At 42.6% G+C, this 14,939-nt stretch overlaps 2 protein-coding genes across 4 annotated transcripts in view; both read right to left on the minus strand.

The window, feature by feature from the left end:
* Nucleotides 1-5,904, minus strand: part of npr2 (natriuretic peptide receptor 2) — a 50,870-nt gene extending 44,966 nt beyond the window's left edge. The window contains exons 1-2 of one of the 2 annotated variants that reach the window (XM_071363116.1): nucleotides 4,844-5,904; nucleotides 909-1,090 (exon numbers count right to left, since the gene is read on the minus strand). In XM_071363116.1, the coding sequence (XP_071219217.1) occupies nucleotides 909-1,090; nucleotides 4,844-5,546 (885 nt within the window). In that variant the 5' untranslated portion in view covers nucleotides 5,547-5,904. The remainder of the gene's footprint in view (nucleotides 1-908; nucleotides 1,091-4,843) is intronic. The other variant, XM_071363115.1, reaches the window with a different exon arrangement.
* On the minus strand, nucleotides 954-13,935 carry LOC139551782 (anaphase-promoting complex subunit 2-like). 2 transcript variants are annotated; one of them, XM_071363119.1, is made up of 15 exons: nucleotides 11,338-13,935; nucleotides 10,826-11,084; nucleotides 10,394-10,715; nucleotides 10,128-10,260; nucleotides 9,672-9,882; nucleotides 9,377-9,496; nucleotides 9,099-9,216; nucleotides 8,721-8,899; nucleotides 8,423-8,564; nucleotides 8,147-8,222; nucleotides 7,700-7,903; nucleotides 7,444-7,576; nucleotides 7,073-7,314; nucleotides 6,706-6,948; nucleotides 954-1,090 (listed from the first exon to the last, which is right to left on the minus strand). In XM_071363119.1, the coding sequence occupies exons 1-14, from the start codon at nucleotides 11,413-11,415 to the stop codon at nucleotides 6,736-6,738; spliced, it is 2,430 nt and encodes an 809-aa protein (XP_071219220.1). In that variant the 5' UTR covers nucleotides 11,416-13,935; the 3' UTR covers nucleotides 954-1,090; nucleotides 6,706-6,735. The 2 variants fall into 2 exon arrangements, with proteins under 2 accessions (XP_071219220.1, XP_071219219.1); XM_071363118.1 differs by lacking the exon at nucleotides 954-1,090 and having other exon boundaries at nucleotides 6,332-6,948; nucleotides 11,338-13,934.
* Between the last annotated feature and the right edge of the window lie 1,004 nt (nucleotides 13,936-14,939).

Here is a 14,939-nt window from a genome sequence, read left to right on the forward strand (position 1 = left end):
TAGTCATCCTATTTAGTAAGGCTAACCTGCCTAAGTATGCTGCAAAGCTGTCTGACGAAATAATTGTACTTCTTCAATGTAAATAATGCATACTTTCACGCACTCTCTCTAGCCCTCTTTTGGTTGTCTTGTGTACATTCCTTTCTCATGCGGTCTGTGTGTATCTAACCTAACATACCAGGTGTAAAAGTGTATCCATCTCGGTCAGAGCTGGAAAAACAGACACAATGGATTATGGTCATTGTAGTTAATTACCACGTTCTGGCTCTGAATTAGGTTGAATCTTTGCTTAATGAAAACTAGAACTCCCTTCAGCCCAGTGTCCCACATAGTTATTGGCATGATTCCTCTCGTGAATTATGTGATTTCTCTCTAAAGAAATGGCGCATTGGGCTCACAAAAAAAAACAAAAAAAAAACACTAAATGGAATTCAAGTAATTGAACCGACGTCGCTCGGTTCAAATGAAATGTTGGTTAATCGCTCAGCACTACTTTACAGTAATTCATACTCGTCGGTAAACCTTCAATCAACTTGGTGAACTTTGTGTTCCCTTTGATACAGGTTCAGTTGGAACAGAGGGATGTGGAATGATACTGTTGATGGACAAGCTTGTGATGCACACACGAAGTAGAGGCTTTGAATTGAATTTCCTCAGTGAGAGACATCCATTTCACAGGCCAAATGGCAGTTTCAGACTAGTAGACTTGTCTGGTTCCAATGACCGAAGGGGAAAGGCACTGACAGTACAACATCAAATTAGTGACAGAGTATTTGGACACAATTACTAAAAAAGGTTTCTGTGATAAATTAAATTAGCAAAACGTAATGAATGAAAGGGAACAAAGGCAGGAATATTTCTCTGTCTCCATGTCTCTGTCTGTCAAACTCTCTGTCTGTGCAGTTTACCTTGAAGACCTTGATGGGATCAATCCAGAGGCTGTCGTTGTTCAGCCAGGGTTTGCGCTCCGTTAGGCTTTCCGCAAACACATCCAGATAAAAGATGGCGTAGTTCTCAGGGTCTGGGATCTCACTCTGGAAAAGCTTCATGATACTCAGAAACGTGTCCGGAGGCCCGCAGATATACACAACTGTAGGGACGACAAAAACACGACACAAAGGTTTCTTATCACTCTTTATAGGAATTATGTTAGCACTATTCAGTAGAATTGCACCTCTTATCATTGTGAGACTAGATTTAGATATGAACCATAGATATGAATTCAATCCAAATCTGTAACTTTTGGTAAATGCAGTTATGAGGAAGCATGTGTAGGTAGACCTACTGATGGTGCACATTCGTGCGTGCACTATTTAGGGGGAGTGTGCATGTGTGTTTACAGTGTGTAAAGCTGTCTGTGCTGTACGCCTGTCTACATTACACAATCCCATTGTTTGCATTCCGTCTACTCCATGGACAGCATGTCTGTAGGCATTATTTCCATTCACTGCATGTCAGAGTGACTTCTGCCAGGTCTAAGACAGTCCTCCCAGTTAGCAGACATTTCCTCAAGTGTTAGACCAAAGTCGGCACAGAACACCGCTCAGACCTCAACTCTCATCTCTTCCAAAACAGCTCACAAGGAGCCATGCCAAGTAGTCCTGCTGTCTCCTGGACATCGTCCAAAACAAATGTACAAAAAGGCAAGGAAAAAGTCCTCCTGTGTTGTAGAAATCATAAGGATCTGCATGGGCTTAAGTTAATACAAAGCACTTCAAATTGTTTGGTACATTTTACTTCACTTCGTGGCAGACAAAGATGGCAAACAATCAACCTCGTCTTAATTAAAAATGTCTAGTACAAGGCTGCATTCTCTCCCATGACTCACACAACATCTACATGCAGAGAAGGATAATGCTGCACTATTCAACACATCCCTATACAATGAATACATTCAATTTCAGTATTTATTTTCTCCAGGTAAGACGCTTGAAAAAAGTTTATCTTACTTAGTGTTATATAAATATGACAGAGAGCATTTTAGATATACTTATAACCTATGGTATCATGTTAGCATTATGGTATAACGTTAGAGGGACTTTAATAACTCTTGTAAGAGGACTTGTATACTGTACACCTTCATCGCATGTCTTTGTTCTCTTCCAGGAAGATAGTACACAACTTCCATAAACACATTTCCAACTATCAGGAACCTCACTTTGTGTTTACAGTGAGGGGTCTATACTTTACCTTCGCTCCATTATGTGGGCACCCTTGTTAGCACTCATGTAGCTTTTCAAGTCTGCGACAAAACATTCACATATGTACCTCCACAAAAGAGAAAACACAGCTTGATGTATTCTTCCTTTCAGCCATGTGCCATTTCCTTTCTCTGTATGTATGCTTTAAGTAGTCTGACAAGCATCAAGTGGTGAGCTTTTCCAGAGGCAACCTGGTGGGATTTTAAAACATAACTGGCTTCATATTAAGTCTAGGAGTTAAGGTTTGTCCATTTGAAGGAGGTAAATCGTTTTTTTCATGAACAAAGGCCATTCCGTTTTTCAATAATCAGACAGGTTTCCCATCAGAAGACAAAATAGGAAGGACTGTGTTGGAGTGGATCAATTTACATTTCACATCTGTACCCGACAACAAGAGGCTGAAAAAAAAACCAATTGACCTCAAAACTAGACATTATTGCCAAGCCGTTGACTAAAAAGGAGAGACCACACAGTTGAGGTAAAGGTTGATAGCCCAGGGGTTATCTGTTGGTGATCTCATCAGGATAAAAGTTAATGGAATGTCGAGCCAGAACTCCAAGCCTGGACAAGCCCTGACAAAACCATTCGCTTCTGTGACCCCAAGCTCACCATGGGCGTGCCTATAATTCGGCTAAGAGGTTTGGCAGCTTTCAAAGTGCCTGTTCCTGATATAACATCAGTTTGGTACCCCCATATGCAGTGTTTTTTATTCATCTTACTGCTGGAAAAAGTTTTTCAATGGATAAACCCAGTCATTTACATGAGTCACTCATCGGCCACACAGTCCCATCTGTGCTATGTTGTTTAGTGCAGTGTCACTCAATGTTCTGATCTACTGATTTCTAAATCAGTACCCTGACAATAACTACGGATGAAAACAGTGTGCCAAGAGTAACATTTAGTGGTTAGAGTAATGTTTTAGGGTTATTGAGAACACTGGAGGTCAGTATCTTCCCAGAAGATGTGAAAGAGTTCAGTGCCTTTTTTTCTTCCAGAAGCAATTTAAAATCAACACAGAGCATTAGATGTTACCAACAAACAGAACATTTCTGGGCCAAAGTACACATTAAATCTCACTTGCCTGCTTCAGAACATTGAACATAGATTTTAGCAGCATTGATGTTTCTCTGTTGAACTTTCATCTACTGGTATTTTATCAATATGTTCATATTACAGTATAATGCTAAGGTCCAAGGTGATTTATGCAACCATGTCAGTAGAATGTATCATTAACATCATTAATTCCAATTTTTAAGGATTCCCAGAGTTGCCAACAAATATTAATTGAAAATTCAAAAGCTACCAATTCTTGAAATCATGTAGTCAAAATGTGTGAAATCGTGGTTCAAATAAACCCACATTGAAGCCACTCAATGGTGTTGATAAGATAAACAACAAGGAAGATGTTGACGTGAGAGATGACTAACATAAAGCAAACACACACAAATGACTGGTATCAAACAATTTAACCAATGTCAAGCTTTGATTTGCCAACACAACTGGCACTGTCACTTTCATCTGGTCTCATTGTGACCCTCTCTACAGACATTTCTTAACCTAACTAACGACAATATTTGGCTATTTATCACAACATTGAAATAATTTAAATGTACTGTGATGTGTATAGGATATGGTTTTAAAAGTTTCAATTATTTTACCATTTCTAAAACTGTTTTGGGTTAATAAAAGCCATTAAAAAAAAGTATACAGTTTTAATAAACATGTAATATCATATCCTACAGCAAGCATTACCATGTGTCAATATGATTTTAGACTAGGTAAACAAACTGAATATATTGAGCTAGCCTACTAATTGTCTAATTCTAAGCATTTCTTATAAATTGCCCTGAAATAAGCAAGACTGTACTGTGGACACGGAAGGCTTACTTTTAAATAGAATGAGCTGCAAATAAAAAAACGTATGATTGCGAATCAACATTCCAAGATATTGTAAATTAACATGGGGCCATTGTAATTAACGTCAACACTACATACATAATATTTACAACAATAATTCACATTTCAGGTTAAAATGGCTGTCTACTAAATTGGAATATATGTTGTAAATAAAATGCATGCAGGGACCCTTGAAAAAGAGAAGAAGAACCCACGAGCCCATCACTTATTTTTCTTCAAAAAATACGCAGGTGGACAAGAGCAATAAACCAGTAGTCTGGTCACACACGGTGCATAAAAGTGTATTCTTTATCGTCTACCTGTTATTTTACATAAGAATGGCAAGAACAGGTTTAAAATCCACTGACGGCCCATGTCAAAACCAAGAACTCAAAACTAAATATTATTGTTGGCTAATATGCTTACCTATCACCAACACCAAATTTACTAGGCTAGTTAAAGGCCCAACTAGTATCTCATTATTGTCGAGACAATGTTGCATGCATTTTGGAAATCTGATCAGATTCTTGGTGCTAGGCTATTATGGCAACATCCACATTTCCATATGGCACAGCTGGTCAAAAGGCACATTTTTGTTTTCATTACTTTTTACAATATAGCCAATTTGGACATTTCAGCTGGCCTAGTTTAGGGGAAATGCTCAGTTCTGCCTCCAGGACCAGACTCGTGACAATACAAGTCAACCTGCTATCGCACATGTGGAAATAGCCAACTAATAGACTTACTTCTTCCGTGGTCTTTCATGAAAGTAATGATTTCTTTATAATAGCTTGGTGAGTCTTCATATGGAAAGGCACCAACTGTGACATTTTCATCCTTCAAATTTAGGTAAATTCCTTCAGAGAGGAAGTAGTGAGGTCGGTCATCTTTTTTCAAATCGTGGAAAATCAGAATGGCACGAGAGGTCCAATTATAGTGCGCGTGAATAATGTTAGCAAAGTCTCCCAGTTTTGTGGTCGAGGGTCCGGTGCGAACAATCGTATTGTACTCGTCCCCTTTATCGAACCCATATGCGGTTCCTCCCGCAGTTATCAATGGGAGTTTCCAATGGGATGCAAATCTTCCAACTGAGGCGACTGAATACACACACCCTGGTCCAAAGAAAGCATCTGGTTTATTATAAAGTTTGGTATCCACGGCGATAATCTGTGCCTTATTTTCTGCGCAGACACCGGTTGAATCCTCTGTGCTGAAATTCAAGAGTTGAATAGAGTGGCCTTTGAGAAGTCCGTGCTTCTTCTGGAGATTCTCGTTCGCCATAAGAATTGCTGGGAAAACCCGAGGCAAAGCCCATGGATACTTGTGGTAATTATCGGGAAGCATCACCGCAACTGTGATATTATTTTCCATATTCATTCGACACCTGGATATGAGAGAATATGTGAATAACACAAAGAAACAATATCCAAGTTCCGTTTTATATCCCATTGCTCAAAATTGAAGTTAAATAAATCCAAGAAAACGGACCTCGTGAGTTCACCTGGGAAGTGGTAAAACGCCTTACTGTCCTGAAACCGAACCATATGGTTCTCTATTGAAATGCAATTTCAGTCAAAATAAGAAATGTTTAGGTAATCCATGTGTAATTTATCCTCTATTATTTTGTTCTAATTGTTCTCCAGCAGCGTGATTCCTTGAGTTGTTCACTTCGGTGCAGTTTTCGGACTGATGTTCCTCAACTCCCCCCTCTAAGTGTGATAACATCCATCCATATGACTATAATCACTGCAACCTTCAGTACACCCCCCACACGTGATATTACCGGTCCGAGAAAGACAGGGATGAGGCGCCCCCTGCCTGCTGTCACAGTTCTTCAATCTTGGTCCTGGGGACTCACAGGGTGTGCAAGCTTTTGTTCAGCCACAGCACTAACAGAACGGATTCAACTACCATTGAATCAGGTGTGAGTACTGGGGGCTGGAACAAAAACCTGCACACCATGTGGGTCTCTAGGACCAGGAAAATAGATAATCAGTTAAATATAAACTGTATTTGACAATAATCTGAAAGACAATTTAGCAGTTGTGTTGAAATCCATGAGAGTTGAATAAACCAAAATCCAAGCAAGTAGTACACATGACAAACTCCGATGCCGAATTTGATATACGTACACAAATCTAAGATTCCACAATAATCCACTAGAGGTCAGGAGTTCCTCACATGACTTCATTTCAGCAAGCTCTACAAGATTCTTTAAACAAATACAATCCTACTACATAATAATCAATGTTTTATTAGCTCAGGCAATTGTAATGTTATCCAAAGGGAACCCCAAATGACAAAATCCAAACACATGTCAATTCAATATGCTGAAAAACTGTGTATGATTCGGAGTCCCTCATGACAAGCAGTCTGAAACAAAGTCAAGCAACCTGGATGATCAACAATAAAGAGAGAATGATTGGTTCATGCTCATTATAGCCATTTGTATTGTAAGACATAGTAATCAGCACAATGCTTGGCGTTTTCAGTTGCCTTCCAAACCTATTCCTGAACAGGTTCATCTGGGAAACTGTAGTCTCTGGCTGCAATGCTGCATCATGTACATTTAGAAAACAAATCAGATACCTCCGTTTTTCAGTTCTACCTCTTTCCTCCTCCTCATCTCTTCTCCCCATCAGTTGGTGGACTTTGGCAGTCTGTAGACACCTGCGGACACGATGAGCTGATGTTCTCGCACTTTCCTCTGCAGGAAGGCCTGCAGCTCATTCACATCCATCTCTGTGACAACGGGTCCCGTGGCAACGAACATCCGGAGCATGGAGTGGATGCGCTCCAGGGTCATGGTCTCCAGGTTGGTCAGCATAGCCTGGATGTAGGCCCAGAACAACTGCACAAAGAGGAGAGGGCTGTTAGGGCTAGCTTGATTTGTATTTGACAGGAAATGTGTATTTATATTTTAATTACATGCCTCCAATGTGTGTGTTTGTGTGTGTGTCTGCCTGCCTGCATACCTGTAGTTTCTCTTCCCTCTGTTCTGACTGGGTGGTGGTATTGGAGTCTCCCTCCTCGTCGCTGTCGATCAGCATCTCCCCTCTCTCGGGTTTCTCCCGGGACGAGCCGGTCTCCAGGATAGAGTAGTGGCCCCCAGCCTCCTCCTTCAGGACCCCCTGCTGCTGCCACAGAGCCAGCTTCCTTCTCGCCATCTCCTGCGGCACCCCCAGGACCCCACTCAGCTCCTCCAGAGTCCACGAGCCTTCAGGAGAGAGAGAGACAGAAGGAGAGCCAGATAGAGATGGCAAAATTTAACCGTAGTTACTCATACAATGTCTGTATACAATGATGAGTTGTACAAAAGGCAGCCTGTGACGGCCGGAGTTCTGACTTTTGTCCTGGAAGTGCAGGATGATGGCAGCGTGGATGGGGGACACAGTCAGGTTAGTCAGAGTCCTGTCCTCCAGCTCCACATCCAGTGTCACTGAGCCCAGATGAGGCTTCCAGCTCAGTGTCCTCATCGCCTGGGAAACCATTTGAATTATGGAATTTGATATAAAAATGCAATTCCCCTATTCTCTGTTTATAAGGACTTGAGTAAAACAGAAACAGACTGGCACGTATGCTACATCTTCATCATCGGGTACCTTGAGTTTCTCATAGCGGTGTGTGTAGGTCTCCATGGCCTGGGAGGCCAGGAGCGGGAGCTCCATCTTCTCCTCCTTCAGCGTGGGCCAGAACTCAGAGGACAGGATCATGGCAGTCAGGGCCATGGGGGGCTGCTCCTCCTCACCTAGCCTGGACTCCTCTTCACGGATGTTGGTGTTGATCCTCCGTGAGTCAGCCACGTCCTGAGAGAGAGAGAGGAGAGGAGGGAGGAGAGTAAGGCTGTGTCCTAAAGTGTTTCAATGGTCTCTGTTCTTTGTTTTCGTTCGTTAACTTCTGTCTTCATGCCTTATTCTATGAAAGACACTGGTAGGTGAAAGGACTATATATTTTCAAAGATACTAGGAAGTCACTTTGAGAATCATGTTGTCATAGCTCATTCTAACATAAATGGTAACTCAAGATTTCAAAGTCACGCCCTGCTTTACCTTCAGCATCACCTCACAGTAGTGCATGTGGGACTCTCCGAATCGCAGCTTGAGTAACTCCACGTTACGTATCTCCCTGGAGGCACATGAGAAAAGTTAATTACTATAAAATATATATATTGATTTAATTTAACCAAAATGTCCACACAGAAATGCCAACACCAGTATACCGATAAGCACATAATATTAAGAGTGACTGCAAAAAGTTGAGTAATGTAGTGTATAGTGTTGAGATACAGATGCTGGTACTAGCTACTGTAAATTAGTGTTGCGTACCTGGCTGTATTGTAGTTGAACTGGTGGAGAAGTCGGTCTGCCAGGACAGTTCTGTACTCATCTATGAAGATCTCTTTACTGCCGTATATGCTGACCAGAAGACTGATGATGTCAGACGAACGCCGCTTGGAGCCCGTCTTGTCTAAAGGGTGAGAAAGAAAGATGAGTTTATTTAGTAAAAGAGACGTGACGGAGAGGTAAAAAATGTCTAGTTCAATACAGCAGAAACAGGAAAAAGCAAAGGACAGTTTGTCTAGTCTAGTGTGATGACCTTTGTGGGTCCACTGAGGGTACTGACCTGTGACAGCATCCTTAGGGTCTGGGGTCCATTCCTCTGGGTCGCTGCCCTCGTCCTCACTGTCCTGGGTCTCCAGGGTCACAGGGTTGGCACGGGACAGCTCATTGGCCAGGTCACTGCAGCCGTCCGCGTCCCCAGTAAGGCTGGCCACTATCTGACGTACCGTGTCCTCCCGTGTCCTGGCAACGAACCACAGACGTCACATCAATGTCACATCAACAACAACACAATATGCTATGGGAGTCAAATCAGTAAGTAAAGAACAATCTTCTCTAACATTTTGCCTCCCAATAAAGGTTTGCTTTGTACATAAATACTCATGAGGGAATAAAATAATACATAACTAAATACAGATTACGATAATACACGTGCACCCACCTGAGGTACTTGCGGATTGGTTGGCAGGCAACCTGCAGGATGACCATAGATGGGTCCAGCTCCCGTAGGGCCTTTATGGCCGAGATGTATACAGTGATGATGTCAGAGGTATGGACTCCTAGAAGGGGAGAAGAATGTTGTTGAGAAGGGATTAACTAACACAAGTCTTATCACTCCAGCTTCTTCTGCAACACTGTATTTGGAAACAACACTTAGTCTTCACATCAAAAATAGCCAAACACCAATCACTGTTCCTAACCCATCATTGGTTCACTGACCTGGGTGAAGCAGACGGGTCTCAAAGGCTGTCTTAAGGGAGGTGAGGAGCTGCTGCCTCTGATTGGTTCTCTCTAGACAGAACTTGAGGTCCTCAATGGCAGGCTTTGACTCAGGGAAATCTGACAGGGACAGAATGTGAGGGCGGAAGAAATGACAAAACGCTTTCTACCTTCTTTCCCCCTTATCAAATCTCTTCCCTATGCCATTGACACTCACAGGTGACAGCTCTATGTTATTACTCTCTGTTTCATAAACCATCACCCTATCTCCTCTCTCTGTTCCCTAACCCCTCACCTCTAATGATGCCGAAGAGCTCCTCGATCCTCATGTTGACGTAGATCCTACAGAAGAACTGGTGCATGTGACACCTCCAGCGCTGCAGCACAGAGTTGGCTGGCTGGCCCACCTCCCCAGCCCTGCTGCCTGTGCTATTGGGCACCGTACCCAGTCCACCCTCTTCACTGGCAAACACCCTGCTCAACCAGCCTAACACCAGCTCTAGCCACTGGAGAGAGAGAGAACAAAAGAGGGACTTGAGAGAGTGTTTGTAAGTAAGAGTAAAACAGATAAATTATCACATTTCTGAGATTTGGACTTGGTGTAGTAAATTGTTTCATAGACAAATCATGTTTGGTCAGCAACCTATTCTGTTAAATAATGCAAGCTAGAAAAGAAGAACTTGTTAATAGATCATGTCACTTTATTATGTGAAGTGGTCGTCCCATAGACAGGCTCTCTAGTATACTGTACCTCCTGAAAGCTGAAGAGAAAAGAGCTCTCGTACTCCCCCCTGCAGTGCTGCTCCATCCGCTGCTCAATCAGTTTGTGTAAGATGGACGTCACTGCCTCTGAACTAACCCGCTCCAATAGCTGCAACCTGGACCTGGAGGGTGGGAAAAGCGGGTAAAGACAGCTGCAGACACATTACAAACACGGCTGGCACAGATGTAGACAATGGTTGTTCTAGCACAACGTATAGAGCATACAGTGACATGGCCACCCCTCTATTCACTCACAGTATGTGGCTGAGCTCTTGCAGCTGCTCCAGGGCCTCCTGACACCAGCACTGCTGAGTGGGGACAGTGCAGCCCTGACATACACCCCCATCAGGCCCCCTGCCCCCTTCCTCAGCCTCCCCTGCCTCCCCCTTCTGTCTCATGTGCACAGAGAAGGTCCTGCTGTAGAACTCCAGTATTCTCATCTGGAGCACAGCCGAGGGGGAGAAAAGTAGAATGGCCCTGATGACGGAGAAGGCCCTCTCCCGGAGACCCCTGGCCCCAGGGCCACACAGACCACCCCGGCCCTCATCCTGCCAGGTACCCAGCCTCTCCAACCCTCCTGTGAAGAGGGACAGAGGGCAATTATTTTACGCATTTGACAGCATTCTGTTCAGTCAAAATTCCAGTATTAAGGGTGTAGTCAACTGTAACCTGAATGTTTGAACCCACCTAGGAAAGGTTCCAGTCTGCCCAAAAGGGTACGGAAGGCCACGAGTAGGATCCTGGTCCTATCCTTCTCCCCAAGTTCATTCTCTGGCTGCTTCAGTCCAGCCCAAAACTCAGGGGCCACTGCAGTGGTCAGACGCACCTGCAGGGTCTCCAGGAGCCATCCCTCCAGAAACTGACCCAGACCGTTTGAGCACAGCAGGCTAAGCCCCTCACAGAGAGACCCATCAGACATTGTGTCGTCATTGGACACTGGAGACACCTACAGACAGAGGAAATTGGTAATGTTCTTATAAACAGACACGGACTATGGTTTGTAGGTACATTGATAGATCAACATTGGTCTTAACTAGCTATGTAATTCCTAATGGCATGTGGATGTGTTAGCTAGCTACATGTTCAGCAATCAACCACAGTAGTGCAATTTATCTAATTTCATTCTCACATAAAAGGAAGGCAACCTATGTCAACAACACAAGGTACCTTGCGTAGGCAAGTTAGGTCCATCTACTCACCAGAGCTGCAGTTACAGTGTCCCAAGCAGAAGGTAGCCCCTGTGGTACTGAGAATAACCTCTCAGCGGAGTCCATCATCACCACGGTTGGACCAAATTACTTAGCGAGAACCATTCGATTGTGTATTGTCAAAGTTATCGTCTGTGTTATATCACTCACCCATATTAAGGTGTACCTAGTATGGATCATAATACTAATATGTCTCTAAATTGAATTACAGATACCATTTGAAGTTATTGCGCTCTCGCACAAGCCTGTGGCGCATAATACTGACGTATGTGTGGTTGCGGAACTTATAAAACTGTGGCGGAAGTGTACGTGACAGTTTGTTAGTTGGAGGGATTTTGAAGCTAAGAAGTGGGTGACGAGAATGATTTTATTTCGACTGCCTCAGTCTTTGCACAAAATAGCCAATTTGTCAACTAGTTAAACCAGGCGCGAGAGAGAGTTAACTGTAGCAATATTGGCTTCAAACTAGTGATGAGAAACCGAAGCATTCACGTGCTAGTCCGAAATAGGAAACTTCCGACTTGGTATTTGGTTGTACTTATACACGTGCGCGTTCATCCAATTAGCGAGTCAGAAATGTCCGAGTTTCCTAGTTCCGACTAGCATGTCAACGCGGCATTTCACCAAATTGTGCAGAAAATTGTTAATTACTCGGAGCTTTTAACACAATGCACATTAGTGACATCTGCTAGTCAGCATTGAAAAGCAGCGTTTGATGTTGAGATACTTTTGGTCATGTAGTGTATGTGGACACCTACTCGTCGAATATCTCACTTCAAAATAATAGGTATTAATTTGGAGTTGGTCCCTCCCTTTGCTGCGACAACAGCCTCCACTCTTCTGGGAAGGCTTTCCACTAGATTTTGGAACTTGCTTCCATTCAGCCACGAGCATTAGTGAGGTCGGACACTGCTGTTGGGCGATTAGGCTTGGATCGCAGTCACATTCCAATTTATCCCAAAGGTGTTTGATGGGGTTGAAGTCAGGGCTCTGTGCAGGAGAGTCAAGTTCTTCCACACCAATCTCGACAAACCATTTCTTTATGTAACTCGCTTTGTGCAGGGGGGCATTGTCACATTGAAATGGGAAAGCGCCTTCCCCAAACTGTTGGCACAAAATTGGAAGCACAGAATCATTTAGAATGTCATTGTATGGTGGAGCGTTAATATTTCCCTTCACTGGAGTTAAGGGGCCTAACTCATCCACCAAACTTTACAGTTGGTACTATGCATTTGTCCGTCAGACTGCCAGATGGTTAAATTTGACACTGACTTGTTGGAAAGGTGGCATCCTATGACGGTGACGCGTTGAAAGTCACTGAGCTCCTCAGTATAGCCATTCTACTGCCAATGTTTGTCTATGGAGATTGCATGGCTGTGCTTGATTTTATACAGTTCTACACAACGGGTGTGGCTGAAATAGCTGAATTCACTGAATTGAAAGGGGTGTCCACATACTTTTGTATATACATTTTAGATATATATTTTCCACATTAAGTAAATCTCCCCCATAATCAATTGCCATTGAAGGTTCGCCCCTTCCATCATGCTTCCTCTTTTGTTGTCAAAAACGGAATATATGCCATTATTTAGGATGCTTTAAACAGAATCGTATACTTTACTCAAAACGAATTGTTTAAACAATGTGCTGAAAGGGTGGTGTCACAAAACGATTCTCAAAATACCTAGTCTGGTCCCCATAACCCCAACTCTACCTGCTGAGCTACTGTTCAGGTAACAAACCCTGGATGAAAAAATACTAACTACATTGAAGTATGGTGTCCAGTAGAGGTCGTTGTTTGAAAGCAGCTTGAAATCGAAGAAAAAAACGGAACCATGTTGAAATTGCTGTCAGAGGAAGGCCCTAAAAATGATCAAAGACTCCAGCCACTCTAGTCATAGACTGTTCTCTCTGCTATCGCACTGCAAGCGGTACCGGAGCGCCAAGTCTTGGTCCAAGAGGCTCCTAAACAGCTTCTACCCCCAAGTCATTAGACTCCTGAACATCTAATCAAATGGCTACCCAGACTATATGCATTGCCCCCCTATTCTACGCTGCTGCTACTCTCTTATCTATGCATAGTCACTTTAATAACTCTACTTACATGTACCTCGACACCGGTACCCCTTGTATATAGCACCGCTATTGTGATTTTACTGCTGATCTTTATCTGTTTATCTCTTACTTTTTAAAAGGTATTTTCTTAAAACGGCATTGTTGGTTAAGGGCTTGTAAGTAAGCATTTCACTGTAAAGTCTACTACACCTGTTGTATTCGACGGATGTGACGAATACGATTTGAAGTCAGTAGGATTTTGCAACCATTGAGCTATAATCCCCAAAACACACATCCCTGGATCGTTCCTCTTTTCAATTCGCTGCAGCTAGTGACTGGAACGAGCTGCAAGAAACACTCAAACTGGACAGTTGTATCTCCATTCAGAGTCATATCTCTTCATTCAAAGACTCAATCATGGACACTGACAGTTGTGGCTGCTTCACGTGATGTATCTACCTTCTTGCTGTTGTCTGTGCCCAATAAGGTTTGTACCATGTTGTCTTAGGTCTCTCTTTATGTAGTGCTGTGGTGTGTTTTGTCCTATTTTTATTATTTTTTAAATCTCAGCCCCCGTCCCTGCAGGAGGCCTTATGGTAGGCCATCATTGTAAATAAGAATGTGTTCTTAACTGACTTGCCTAGTTAAATAAAGGTAATAAATAAATAAAAACTAGAGACAGCCTCCAAGATGGCCGACCGTTGTTATCAACATACTTTACTCACGGTCGCATACGCCGATTCTTGGGGGCTGACATCTTGTTAGTTACGGTTACAGAAGTCCATTATTATTTTATTGCATTACACGAACCAGTGGTGGAAAAAAGACTTGTGTCATACTTGAGTAAAAGTAAAGATACCTTAATAGAAAATGACTCAAGTAAAAGTAAACCAGTAAAATACTACTTGAGTAAAAGTCTATAAGTACTTGCGTTCAAATATACTTAAGTATCAAAAGTATAAATCGTTTTAAAAAGGATTATATTAAGCAAACCAGACAGCCTCATTTTATTTTTAATTTATGGATAGGCAGGGGCACGCTCCAACACTAAAATATAATTTACAAATGAAGCATGTGCTTAGTGAGTCCGCCAGATCAGAGGCAGTAGGGATGACCAGGGATGTTCTCCCATAGGGCGGCGCACAATTGGCCCAGCGTCGTCCGGGTTAGGGGATGGTTTGGCCGGGGTAGGCCGTCATTGTAAAATACGAATTTGTTCTTAATGTTCTTAAATTGCCTATTAAAAAAAAAATAAGGGTGTGTGAATTAAACCATTTTCATGTCCTGCTAAACATTCAAAATGTAACAAGTACTTTTGGGTATCAGTCAAAATGTATGGAGTAAAAAGTACATTATTTTCATTAGGAATGCAGTGAAGTAAAAGTAGTCCAAAATGTAAAGTGAAGTACAGATACCCCCCAAAAAAGACTTACGTAGTACTTTAAAGTATCTTTACTTAAGTACTTTTTTCCCACCTTTATTTAACCAGGTAGGCTAGTTGAAAACAAGTTCTCACTTTACACCACTGACATGAACAT

Source organism: Salvelinus alpinus, chromosome 24 (assembly GCF_045679555.1).
Source record: "Salvelinus alpinus chromosome 24, SLU_Salpinus.1, whole genome shotgun sequence".
Classification (NCBI taxonomy): domain Eukaryota; kingdom Metazoa; phylum Chordata; class Actinopteri; order Salmoniformes; family Salmonidae; genus Salvelinus; species Salvelinus alpinus.